The 13234-nt window shown below is 46.1% G+C and overlaps 4 protein-coding genes across 4 annotated transcripts; 3 read left to right on the plus strand and 1 right to left on the minus strand.

Annotated features, from left to right (window-relative positions):
- Nucleotides 1-381: 381 nt before the first annotated feature.
- BDV38DRAFT_50665 (putative cell polarity protein (Tea1)) lies at nt 382-1567 on the minus strand. The gene has a single exon (XM_032063449.1). The coding sequence runs from the start codon at nt 1410-1412 to the stop codon at nt 651-653; it is 762 nt and encodes a 253-aa protein (XP_031915390.1). The 5' UTR covers nt 1413-1567; the 3' UTR covers nt 382-650.
- Nucleotides 1568-2088: 521 nt separating this feature from the next.
- On the plus strand, nt 2089-2718 carry BDV38DRAFT_242439 (uncharacterized protein). The gene has a single exon (XM_032054100.1). The coding sequence runs from the start codon at nt 2537-2539 to the stop codon at nt 2693-2695; it is 159 nt and encodes a 52-aa protein (XP_031915391.1). The 5' UTR covers nt 2089-2536; the 3' UTR covers nt 2696-2718.
- Nucleotides 2719-4649: 1931 nt separating this feature from the next.
- BDV38DRAFT_242440 (ubiquitin-binding TORC1 subunit KOG1) lies at nt 4650-10242 on the plus strand. Its single transcript, XM_032054101.1, has 7 exons — nt 4650-5064; nt 5164-5696; nt 5750-8473; nt 8549-8799; nt 8863-9196; nt 9256-9593; nt 9664-10242. The coding sequence occupies exons 2-7, from the start codon at nt 5229-5231 to the stop codon at nt 9851-9853; spliced, it is 4305 nt and encodes a 1434-aa protein (XP_031915392.1). The 5' UTR covers nt 4650-5064; nt 5164-5228; the 3' UTR covers nt 9854-10242.
- A 1109-nt stretch (nt 10243-11351) lies between these two features.
- BDV38DRAFT_269859 (uncharacterized protein) lies at nt 11352-12263 on the plus strand (the record flags this gene model as incomplete). Its single annotated transcript, XM_032057044.1, has 3 exons — nt 11352-11422; nt 11536-12093; nt 12131-12263. 3 exons carry the CDS (start codon nt 11352-11354, stop codon nt 12261-12263), a joined length of 762 nt encoding a protein of 253 aa, XP_031915393.1.
- Nucleotides 12264-13234: the final 971 nt, after the last annotated feature.

The raw sequence follows: 13234 nt of genomic DNA on the forward strand, positions 1-13234 counted from the left end.
ACGGGGCGGGTCCCATGTTCTGAAAAGAATACCACCGTCGGGTCGTGATACGGAAAGCTGCAAGGTCTCCAAGGTCGATTCCTTCGTCTGTGCGGCCGCCAAATATGTACATGACATCGTTTACAAGAGCTGCTGCATGCCCTTCTCGTGGCGTAGGGATAAATCCAACGCAATCGAGTTGAGTCCATTGGTTAGCGCGAGGATCATAGGTCCAAACGTCGTTGAACCACTGTAAGCCGTTCGTTCCTCCGAACCTAGGTGAGGGTGAGTAAACTATCCGTTACTAGACAAGGGGAAGTTGAGATGCAAGACTTACAGATACAGCCGGTCATTGAAGCTTACCATTGTGTGGTTCGTTCTGGCCGGGGGGATCTGGCCCGGAGGTGGACCACCATCGTGACTGCTTCGGATTAAAAACTCCCACTTATTCGCTGGATTCTGCAATTGATTAAGGTCAAATGCGACAAGGTCGTTGAAGAAGTAACCTTCAACCTGTCCACCAAAGACGTAAATCTTCGAGCCAAGGATGTTTAAGGTGTGTCCATACCGCCCAGTGGGTCGGGGCCCAGGAGGTATGGCGCGCGACCACTGCCGGGAGGCTGAGAGACATAAGATGTTAGGGCACAATTTTTCCAGCATGGGTCATAACGTCAGCACGTACAAGTATTCAGTAAATAAAGTGTGTCGTCCAGGGTATCGGCCTCGTCCACCTTTGTATCACCGCCAAAAACAATGAAAGCATTACCAACCAGTAAACTCGCATGACCGACTCTGGGACCGGGCCCCTCCGACACAGTGGCAATTGGAAAGCATGAGAGATTTCCGCCGCTGCTGTCAATCATCCAGAGGTCCCCTTTCACAGTTGATCCGTCTATCAATCCACCCATCATATATATAGCTCCTTCCTTCGAAGCAACCGCATTTATAGCTGCGCCATAACGGGGAAATGGATTCGTCTGTGGCGTGGAAAAATTTAGACGACGCTGTGACCATGGGTACAGTGAAACACCGGGGCTCGTATTGGCAGCATTATTGTTCATCGATTGTTGCGATGGCCGTTGGATCTGTACATGATTAGCCATGTTGCATGTGGTCGAGAGGTATTCTTGCGACCAGCGAAAGGTATTTAATAAGAGGTAAAGGGAGCGTGGAGTACCAACCTGTGACTCGGATTCGGCTCTTTGTCGCACCCGCTGCTGTTCCGGGCTGTTGATACTGCTCACCGAATTCAGAGAATTATTGTAGCTGCTGCTAGGGGTCGGCGTCTGCGAATTGCTTCCCTCCCGCTCTTTTACTCCATTTGGCGCCGCCGGTGCATTTGTGGACGCTCCCTCGGAGGTATGGAGGTTTCTGTTCACTGGAGGAAGGGTAGTATTTTGTTGATTCTTTTTGGATTTAAACAAGAATGCCATCGTGACAATTGAATCGTAAACGGTCGTTCAGAGTACAGGGTTGTAGATTATCGGTACCGGGAAAAGGCAATCCAATTCGCGCTGAAAGCCAAATCAAGGCCGCTTTGTCACAAGGAGTCGAATAATTCTCAGTAATACAATGGCAGAATCAAATCAAACCGGCCAAAAGCAATCAGCAGAAGAGGGAAAAAGAGAAAAAAAGAAAGAGAGACAAGGAAAATAACGATGGCACCAGGCTGTAGAAGGTCTAAAGAGAGCGAACGACGGAACCCAGCCGGAATTCGATCAGGTCTGGATACGTGCCTTCCCAATGTTCACGGGCGGTGGTCAGAGTGTGAAGAGGAACAATGGAACAGTCCCATCCAAGCCCTTAGAAGTCGCTCAGCGTCTTGGAGCAGAGGACGGCGACAATGTTCCTTCTATTCCCAAAGCGAATCCTCGATTGCGACTCCGAGGGAGCATGAGTGACTTATACAGGAGACAAGGTAAACAAGGGCGGAACAAGTGGAAAAGAAAACGAAAACGAAAAGCCCTCAAGAAGGAAAAGAAAAGGAGAAAGAAGACAAGGGGAAAATAAAGATGCGAGTATGGGAGGGAAACGGGCCCTGGGTCATGGACATGGATATTGGAGAAGAAGAAAGAGGGAGAGTGAGAGACAGGAATAATGCGAGGCCCCGGCGTTTCAAAGTTCCCTAACCAGCATTAATTAGATAATTATTTTGAATTTCTTTTAAGAATTGTTGTTGATCCAAACGGTACAGTAGTTCGAGTTCCTAGTTAGGGGTCACCGCCTTTGGAGTAAGGTAATACTGTTTGTTACAGTTAAAGATGGTCAGCAGAGAATCTGATACATAATTAGACTAGCTACTACTAGTTCGATGGCACATACATAGGTCAGTCACATTATCATGCATAATTTTCTAAACCGTGAGGAGGAATTTGGATGCATCACTGAATAGTTTTCAAGAGTTTCTGGAGTTCAATCTCCAAACCAGTCTATTCCTACCTAGTATTATTCATAAATGGGACACTACTCGGGTGTATTCTATCCCCGTAACTGCCGGAGTATGGGGATTTTGAACTCATTTTAATTCAGGTGTCAAACCCACAAATACAAAATCCTAATGAACATGTGCAGACTAACAAGAATAACCTTAGCACTATCGGAGTGGTGGTCCCTGTACTCAGGCTTTTCGTCTTTATTTTATCTTATTTTATTATTTATTTATTTGTTTGTTTATGATTATTATTATCATTATTATTATTATTATTATTATTATTAACTTCATTGCTCTCATAATGGTACATAGTTGCATATTTGTTTTCCCCTCTTATCTAGGCCATGATGATCATGGTATCCAGTGGTTATATCCCATTTCGTTGACAGGACTAGTAATCGGTAAATGCATCCTTCCGAGGTAGCCAGTATAGAAATCCCGTGGTGTCAAATATTGAGGTCGTATAATTACGATGATCTCTGTTTATTTCCATTTTGATTCATGTAGCAGATTCTCCATTGGTTGTGGAGTTCGTGTACCTTACAGGTAACAGTATGTATGATCTATGCAGGAACGAAACATCTGTACATCCTCATCATCATCATCAACGTCTCCATGTACTGTACCATCATTGTAGAGTCTCCGTCATGCGGACAGATTGTCTAGCCATCATTTACGACTAGTATGCTCTGAATAATTGCTCGCTCTCGTCTCCTTTTACACTGGCTAACATGTCGACACATGAGGCTGATCACATCTTAGCCCCTCTTGTTACCTCTTGTGATTCTTTCTTGTGATTCTTTCTTTTTCTTCCTTTGACTTTTGTTCTGTTCAGCTGAATGAAGAGATGATGGACGGTGCCAAAAAAAAAAAAAAAAAAAAAAAAAAAAAAAAAAAAGAGAAAAAAAAAAAAAAAAAAAAAAAAAAAAAAAAACTGTTGATGGCCGGTTGGGTACCGCCCCTAAACTTAGAAACTATCCACGACTAAGTCAGGGACGGTGCCAGAAAAGGGCGGAGCCAGGGGGCTAAAAGAGCCGACAAACCTTCTCAAAAGGGGGGCTGGTCAGGTTCGATCCAGAAGTTCTCTTGGTCAAGCTCAAGGTGGACTAAAACTGGGTGGAGGGGAAACGTTCAAACCATGGGCCTATCAGAACCTTGGAGATTCGCTTAGCTGGAAAGGTAGGGATGGAGGAAACGCAAGTCACTGGCTCGCGGCTTGGTCCAATACTAGTACTAACCCGCCTCATCGCTAATCCCAATGGAAAACTCCATCCCTTTTTTCTTTTTCACTGGTTATCCTGAAGCTCCATTTCAGGTATGGTTCCACATACAATGCAGCTGACTAGAATGAACATTTTTTTTTGTGTCAGGTTCTGTTCTTTATCTATGGCCTCATTAAAATGGACTCGTCGTATTAGTGAATATCCGCCGCACCTTACAGGTTGGGCTGGTCAATTTTTACGGGTAGCGCGGGGTGAAATCTGAATTCCTGACAAGTTGACAGCATATCTACTATGTATCAAGGCATACCTGCGGTAACCTGCCTTGAGAACACCCTAAGTCAGATTAAGTTACTGGTTTGTAATCTCTTATGTCCCTGGCAACCGTCGCATTTATCCGTACCTTAATATCTGTTGGGTCTGAATAACATGAGTATTCCGAACTTAATTTGGTAGGGATATGTTTGTTTGTTTGTATGTATGTATGTACATACAGAAGAAGGATTGGTATATTTCTGGATATTGATATTTCACTCCCGGTTTGTAATGGTCAAAGGATCGGTAGAGAGTGAGCTCTCTTACATGATACCTCGCAGATGGTCCCATCTTGGTCCAATGGGATCTCAACGAACCAGACCCAAGATGGGAGACCGTGTAAAAGATGGATCCAGGTGGTATTTTGTAGACTAAGTATTGTATGAAGTTTAAACTCAGTAGCATATCAGGATCGTCAACGAACGCCAAGACAAACAAATCCCCTTAAACTGTTGTACCTGCTTGAAAGTTAGATATTACACGCACGTGGTACTACCTAGTACTTCCCTCTCGTATGTACTGTACTATCAGGATCTGTGCTGCAGGGTCTAGATGGTATTACCGAGTATAGTTAGGCTGCCATTATTTATACATCAACCCACCTAGCAACTAGTACGAGAAGTTTGTAGAGGCGACTACAAAAATATATTTTGAATGAATACTCTGTCTTCATACAAAGAAGTAATGTGAAATAAAATGACGTACGCACATGTACCAACAACTGTGAGATTTCAATGAGTTGTATGACATACACAGTAAAGCTGCTCTGCCTGATGTATCTATGGAGAAAGCGGCCTTCGGAGCGATAGATATTCCGATAGTTCTGTGCCAAGATATTGCGGCTAAAGCTCATGAACCTCACTGTTACCATAAAAGATATCGACAACTCATAATTTCTGAAGCTGAGGGCTTGGGAGAGAGAGTTTGTCATCTTTGGCATCAAGGAGCAGAAGAGATACCTTTTTTTCTCTGTTCCTTCCGCTGTGGAGGCAGTTCTAAACCTCTCGCGACATAAAGCGTCGGGTTACTGATCGCGGAAGGCTACAGATTAGGGACGATATTCCGCTACTGTTTGTGCACGCACCGTGGCATGATAATTGATAAGGTGAGAGCATACATGTGCGTCTGCCCCACAATCAGATATATCGAATAGCTATAATATATCACATTCAAAACTTAATTGCCAACGAACCACTTCTAAATCTCCACTCTTTCCAGACTTTGACCATCCGAGGAGCTAGCACGCCTTCACGTCCCTGCCTGAACATGATGATATCTGCATAATGAAGGATCCCAATTTGATCACGGAACAGAAAGCCACCATGGAGCCCCAAGAACTTAGCGGTCACGCTGAGCCCCGAAAGAACACCACCAAATCCGTCCGCGTGGCCTTCGGTCCGGACCTGGAAACGCATATCCCTCCTCGCGATAAGTCACCCGCGGCTGGACCAGGACACCACAGATCGTTTACTACCGTGGAGCGAAGACACCCCCCTGTAACCACCCCTGACAGACCGACGAGTTCCTCGGCGGGTGAAGGCCCAGCTGTCATAGATGATAACCCTCGGTTGACACCTGATCGGGCATCGGATTCAGCACGGCCGGCCCCTTTGAAACGGGCTAAAAGTGACTATGGTCCAAGACTGGGGTTTGACAGATCTGCTACTGGAGAGGATGAAGAGGACTTTGCTATGCGCCATGGATGGCAAGAAGAGTACACTTCGAGCGAATACCTGAAAATATTACACTCGGTAAGCAGAACGACGATACGCTGCTCTAATGGAGTATCCTCTGATGAGTCTAGAACTTTTACATGTATTTTACGGAAAAACGCCATGAGACAAACGGTATGCCGAGAGATCCCGTGGGAAGCTGGCCCAGCCAGGACTGGCGTATGAAGGACCGTTTGAAAACCGTTTCTGCCGCCTTGGCCATATGCTTGAACATCGGTGTTGATCCCCCGGATGTGGTCAAGACGAACCCTACGGCTAAGCTCGAATGTTGGGTTGACCCAACATCCACCACTGGTGGCGGGCAGACCAAAATAATGGAGCAGATTGGAAAAAAGCTACAGGAACAATATGAAACACTTAGCTTAAGAACTAGGTACAAGCAATATCTCGACCCATCTGTTGACGAGACGAAAAAGTTTTGCATATCTCTCCGTCGTAACGCCAAAGACGAGAGAGTTCTTTTCCATTATAACGGCCATGGTGTCCCTTTACCTACCCAGTCTGGTGAGATATGGGTCTTCAACAAGAACTATACGCAATACATCCCGGTATCCTTATATGATTTGCAGTCCTGGCTTGCAGGCCCCAGCCTTTTTGTTTTCGACGTATCACATGCTGGGAACATCGTCCAGAATTTTCACACTTTTGTCGAGAAACACGAAAAAGAGAATATCGAAGCAAAGAAGCGGGATCCTAATGTGATCACCCAAAACTATGGGGATTGCATAATCCTCGCCGCGTGCCAGAAGAGCGAGTCGCTTCCAACCAACCCTGACCTCCCCGCAGATCTTTTCACTTGTTGTTTGACGACGCCCATCGAGATCGCCCTGAGATACTTCATCCTCCAGAATCCTCTACAGAGTAACATCTCCATTGATGATTTCCGAGTCCCTGGTCGCTTGCAGGACCGCAGAAGCCCTCTTGGAGAACTAAACTGGATTTTCACTGCCATTACGGACACCATCGCGTGGAATACCTTGCCCCGAGCTCTCTTTAAGAAGCTCTTCCGTCAAGATTTAATGGTAGCGGCCCTCTTTAGAAATTTCCTCCTTAGCGAACGGATCATGCGCACATACAAGTGCCATCCAATATCGTCACCTGAACTGCCAGAGACACACCATCATCCTTTGTGGAAAAGCTGGGATCTAGCCGTTGAAATGGTTTTGGCTCAGCTTCCTGCGCTCATTGACCATGAAGAAGGCCGTAGACAATATGAATATCAACACTCTACCTTTTTCGCTGAGCAGCTTACTGCTTTTGAAGTGTACTTGTCATCTGGACCCACAGAGAGGAACCCGCCGGACCAGCTACCTATTGTCCTGCAAGTCCTCCTGAGTCAGGCTCACCGATTGAGGGCCTTGATTTTACTCAGTAAGTTCCTGGACTTGGGACCTTGGGCCGTCCATCTGGCATTGAGCATAGGTATCTTCCCTTACGTCGTCAAGCTCCTACAGTCGGCAGCCCAGGAGCTGAAGCCTGTTATGGTTTTCATATGGGCAAGAATCATGGCGGTCGACCATACAGTCCAGAATGATCTGCTAAAGGACAACGGAATTCATTACTTCATTTCTATTCTCAACCCGTCATCGCCTATACCTGTCGGAAATGCTAGCGAACATCGAGCCATGTGTGCATTTATTGTGTCTATATTTTGCAAGAATTATCCCCAGGGCCAGAACGTGTGTCTTTCAGCAGAACTCTTTGACTCTTGCTTGCGGCATCTGATGGATGTTGAGAATCCTTTACTGCGTCAATGGTCATGTCTTTGCATTAGCATGCTATGGTCTGATTTCCCTGAGGCAAAGTGGATGGGTATTCGATGCGCGGCACCTGCAAGACTCTGCGAGCTCAATTTTGATCCTGTCCCGGAGGTCCGAGCTGCAATGTTGCATGCTGTGACGACATTCTTGGGTATCCCCGATTTGACAGATCAAGTGGCACAGATTGAAGAATCCTTAGCCATGGCCGTGTTACCAATGGCATCCGATGGTAGTGTGCTTGTTCGCAAAGAACTGCTGGTGTTCTTCTCGACTTTCGTGAGACGCTATCAAAACAAATTCCTAGTTGCCGCATATGAAGAGCTTCAGGATGAGAAGCAGAGCCTTCTCTCCAAAGTCGACCAGGTGACATCTAGAGGTCACTCCTCTGAGGGTGCACTGGATGGCCCTGTAAATGGCTCACTTTCGAGTTACAAGCCACAGAAGCTGTCTCGCAATTCCACTTTTGGCACTATTTGGAAACAGCTTCTTATCCTTTCTGTTGACCCACATCCTGACATCGCACAGGATGCAGCTACAATTGTTGATCATATTCATTTGTCCCTTGTGCAATCCCCCATGGCATCGCTAACTGAGAAAATTCGGCAAGAAATACTGGACCTCTCAAACAGAGTGTCACAGAAGACGCAGGTCCGGGAAAGACTAGAGTCGAAGAAGACTGCACCACCGCCGGCTCCCCCGTCGGTTGCTCCACCAAAACAGGAAGGCTATCTTTCTCTGAGTTTAAAGCGGACTGCTAGTGTCGCGGCGTCCCTCAAAAACCTTGCCTTTGGAGGTTCATCAGCAGAGCCGCAGTCGTTGCAACTTTCAGCCGCGGACAAGAGTCGCATGCCCATGACGCCACGAGGACGAGCCCCTCCGGAATGGACCCGGCCCCCCGAAGTTAACGACCAAGTTGCCCCTGCAACAGCCTACCACCAAGCTCCGACCCCAACATCCCGCGGCTTCGAACCCAGGCCCCCATCAACCCCCCCTACCATCCCCTTAATGAGCAGGTTCCTAGATTGGTCCACAGAGGTAATCCCAGAATCTCTCGCTTTAATATGCAAGCAATACAATCAAGATTATGAACAGTTTCTCACCCATCTTCAGTATTTCCGGGAGCCCCAGATGAAGCCCAATGAGCCCGATGAACCCGGTAGCGCGGACTACAACGAACGCCTTTGGAGACGAAGCCGTAACGAAAAGATTATCACAGAGACGCAACCCCTCAAGAGTAAAGCCGGCAGCAGTCGATGGGATAATTCAACAGCCCTACTCTCTAACAGCAGCCAGCCCCTGAAGATGTGCTTTCACCAGTTCGAGGATCATATCGCCGTTGCGGATGACAAAGATACTATTGCGTAAGTCTGGTGAGCTTTATGTTGCTGTGACTCATGCTGACATTTTCTTCTTTACCTATTCAGGATCTGGGACTGGCAAAGCCACAAACGTCTCAATCAGTTTTCTAACGGAAATCCACCAGGGTCAAAGATCAACGAAGTCCGTTACATTAACGAAGATGATCAGGCACTTTTGATGACAGGTTCTTCAGATGGAGTTCTGAAGGTTTTCAGGAATTACGAGTCCACAAGGGATGTCGAGATCGTGACAGCTTTCAGAGCTCTGCCAGAGCTTATTCCCAGTAACCGAAACGCTGGGCTTGTTCTTGACTGGCAACAGGGCCAGGGTAAGGCGCTAGTCGCAGGAGATGTGAAGGTCATACGAGTATGGAACGCTGCAACTGAAGTTTGCACCAATGTACGTCTTTATTTTAGACACTAGACATGTGGGAGGAATGCTGACCTTACATGTTATAGGACATCCCTGCTCGCTCAGGATCGTGCATCACTTCCCTAACTTCCGATCAAGTTGCGGGTAACATCTTCGTAGCTGGATTCGGTGATGGGGCAGTCAGAGTATTCGATCAACGTATCAAACCCACGACTTCCATGGTCAAAGTATGGCGCGAGCACAAACAGTGGATTACCAATGTCCATATGCAGCGGGGTGGCTTAAGAGAGCTGGTGTCTGGTAGTCGGAACGGTGAGATTCGACTTTGGGATCTTCGGATGGACAATCCAATTTCGACACTCTACGCTACTAAAGATACCTTACGAACGTTGAGCGTTCATGAACACGCTCCAGTATTCATGGTGTACGTGATATACTTCTTAACTTTACCATTTGAGTTGGTGGTGGACTTGGCTAACTTGAAACAATTGCAGCGGCACCAACCGCCATGAAGTCAAGACTTTCAACGTTGACGGCACCTATCTGTCGACGTTCGAGCCTTACTCGAGTTTCCTCCATCACAACCGCTCTTCTCCGATCGCAAGCACCGCATTCCATCCTCACCGCACCGTTCTCGCCTGTGCTGCTCTTAATGATAATCACATCAATCTGGTTTCCTGCTAGGTTTGACCTGACGTATTCTTACAACTAATCATGTTTCATTTCCTGTTGGTCTATATCTTAACCCTTTTCTTAATCTGCTATACCTCAACAGACATACTTATACAGCAGAGACGGCGCTTTCGGTCACAATGGTTTCACTCCCGAATTTTTTTTTTCTTCCTTTCGACATGGCTGTCTGATGACCCTTTTGATTTATGGCGTAAGACGGAAGTTTACAGCAACTTAAGCAACCTGGCGCTATGGTCCATGTTTTCCGTTTTCATGTTTCAATCCTTTTGCCACCTTGTTTGCCTTCTTGTCTCTAATTCGATCTGCCATGATCGCATGTATATGGATGGAACCTAAACAATAGCGAACATGCAGAAGGCATTTTTTAATTCAGTTAGGCAGCTATTCTCGTATCTTGTCTTTCTACAGTGGAAGTTGGAATGGATAAGAATTAATGGCTGGGGTTGATTGAATCACGAGATGCGCGTAGTACTCCACACTCCCAATAGTTCCCTAGGTAATGGCCATTCTACCTAGCCAGAAAGATTATCTCTCCCTCAAGTTAAGTACTGATGGAGTCTCTTCAATAGCCATGCCCCCATTGTGATCCTGAATCGGAGGTGAGATACACGGTGAATACCTTACCACAATAGTATTGATATCTCCACCGCAATCATTTTTACAATCTGCCATATTGTAATGGATTCTAAAGAGGTTCTCAAGATGAGACATGGGTTGTTGGACTGCACGCGGATATAGTGGATAGTATGATAGGTCTTTTTCTTTTTTTTTTTTTTTTTTTGAATATTTACGAACATCAGGAAGTCATTAGGGAATAGTCGGGCCTGGAATTCTTAATTATTCAGAGATATATTGGAGTTTTGAAGAGAAGAATAGCTAGCTACTCCTCGCCGCACAATATAGGTATAGATAACAAGATATTTCAAGTGAGACTCTAGAAATCCGACCATCGGACTATATGTCCCCATTCTTAAGCAAAGTCAACTCTCCAGACTCCTACACCGGCGACTGTAACTCACTCAGGAATACGAAAATCGAGGTCACCAGTGATCTTGACTTGCTTGTTGTCGTTTTTAAATATGAGACTTATGTGACTATCCTCATTGATGGTATGGACGCGTTGTCGATCGTGTAGCCACCCCAAAGGTCTTGGATTTTGTCGTATTCAAATGTAGCAGCGGACGACTGGCAAACTTCACAGCCCTTGGTGAAACGACCGTCGAACTTGACCTTGTAGCCACCAATCCTTCAAAGGACAATGAAGGATGCGGGATTAAAGTCAAGCTGACCTAACGCGGTGGACATCTAGCCAGAGAATCAGAATGAGGCTAGGAATGGAGGAGAATAACGGTGTATATGAGTATCTTACCTTGGTGCTGAGAGTTGACGTTTGCTGGATAATGCGAGGGAGAATAGTGGGATAGATTGTCCAGATTTTGTTCACTTGTTCTTTTCTGGTTGTTGTCTTCCAAGTGGAAAATGGGAAAGAATGTCCACGTATTTATATCTCAACCTCCCAGCTCAGCTCACAGAGAGGATACGGGAGGGGCAGCAATCGGGGTACGTACTACTGTGGCGAGCTGCGAACGGATCGTGTTGATCTCGGTGGGTGTGTTTGTATGTATATCAATTTCCTTCTACAAATATTACTAGTTGTATGCAAAATATAATAGGACCACCGGCTACCAGCTCAAGGGCTCTGACTGTGTCTCAACCGAGACACTTGCTTGTCCCGACGAAACAAAGCTCGACGGGGAGCATTGTGTGAGTATTGACGCCCCGACCTGTGAGGGCGACGCACGCTTTGACGGCACCAACTGCGTTGTTACCACCCCCGAATTTGAAACCGGCAAATATTTCAATGGACCTCCACAATGTGACAAGGGTCTCATCTTCGACGGTACTCAGTGTGTCACCTTCGACCATCCCACTTGCCCTCCCTTGTACAAGTGGGTCAATGGGGAATGTGTGAACACCGAGGTCAAGGGCTGTGAGCCAGGCTACACTCTGTGTAATGGCAAATGTGTCTCCGATGTCCGACCCGAATGTGAGCCCGGTACCAGCTTCAACGGCACCGCTTATGTGGGTGATGCTCCGGAGTGTCCCCCCGACACGGTCTTTGACGGTAGCGAATGCGCCTTGGATGAGATTCCAGGCTGTCCTACCGGCCTCAAGTTCAACGGCAAGAAGTGTGTTGTCGAAATCGATCCCACTTGCCCAACCAACACCAAGTAGGATGTTGCTTCCAAGGAGTGTATTAGCGACAAGCCACCCCCGGTGTTCTCCTAGCCAGGAGTTTAACGGAGAGCACTGTGCTTTGGTTGATGATGGATGTATGGAGTTCGAGTACTATCCTGCCCGGTCCTTGGGGGTTGTACTGTTTGATGGTGCAAAGATGTAAATTTCCTTTTGAATTTAAAGTGTATCAATGGATGACGATAGGGGGTTATATTCGATATTTTCAAGAGAAGTGTTCCTCAGCATGGATAAAAGTATTACAATGGGAGATTTATGAAAGAAAGTAAGAAAAATAAGAGATAGTAAATAACATACAACGAGAGGGATTTGCTGATGGGCATGCTCCGACGTGTGCTTATTTATTTGAGAATCACTTGTGTTATGGCTGGTGTACAGCTGAGTAGTATATATAGCTCTCTACATCCAGTGAACATATGTACTAGTAGTGTATTAAAAAACAGTGACCTTTATAGTGTTAGTGTTACAATATCTAATCTAATTGGATCTAATACTGTCGACCCTCATCAGGCTCTGGCGGTTTGCGTATAATCAGCGTCTTCCGCTAGATCAATTGATTGCATTATTGCAATACCTTTCCTTCGCCCACATTTCGTTCTCTCGAGTATTCTACATGTTACCTACTCACAACAGCACTATCAGTGAGGGATTATAACTTATATACTGAGCTGTTTGTAATAATCCTCGCCACTAGAACTGGAATTTATTTTACCATCGACCCTTCGGAGATCACATCGCATTACCAAAATTGTTCGGCGTCTTTATTCTACTACACAACAGTGTGCCTCCCCCACTATTCACTCTACTTGGGTGATGTCTCTTAGCTAACTCAAAGAGCCAAAAAAAAAAAAAAAAAAAAAGAAGGGTTGCGCTCAAGCGCCAAAATGGTGCATCCTAATCTCTAAGCAAACACACCCCACGTCCTCCATACCCTTAATCCGAGTATATCTGGTACTCTACGAGACCCAAACCAGACACCACTGTCCAAATCCAGTAGCTCTGGATCCACATAACTGTACACAAAATTGGCATACATCTTTCTTCCTCGGAAATATTCCCCCCCACCAACCATCAAACCACCTCCTTTTAATGCTTCCACTTATCAAAAATGCGTCA

This window comes from Aspergillus pseudotamarii (assembly GCF_009193445.1).
Source record: "Aspergillus pseudotamarii strain CBS 117625 unplaced genomic scaffold BDV38scaffold_16, whole genome shotgun sequence".
Taxonomy (NCBI): Eukaryota; Fungi; Ascomycota; class Eurotiomycetes; order Eurotiales; family Aspergillaceae; genus Aspergillus; species Aspergillus pseudotamarii.

Excerpts from the sequence above, each read along its gene's own strand:
- BDV38DRAFT_242440 (XM_032054101.1), top strand. The coding sequence starts at position 5,229 with ATGAAGGATCCCAATTTGATCACGGAACAGAAAGCCACCATGGAGCCC. Across the intron at positions 8,800-8,862 it reads GATGACAAAGATACTATTGC|GATCTGGGACTGGCAAAGCC; the intron begins GTAAGTCTGGTG and ends TTACCTATTCAG. Across the intron at positions 9,594-9,663 it reads CACGCTCCAGTATTCATGGT|CGGCACCAACCGCCATGAAG; the intron begins GTACGTGATATA and ends AAACAATTGCAG.
- BDV38DRAFT_242439 (XM_032054100.1), top strand. The coding sequence starts at position 2,537 with ATGAACATGTGCAGACTAACAAGAATAACCTTAGCACTATCGGAGTGG.
- BDV38DRAFT_50665 (XM_032063449.1), bottom strand. The coding sequence starts at position 1,412 with ATGGCATTCTTGTTTAAATCCAAAAAGAATCAACAAAATACTACCCTT.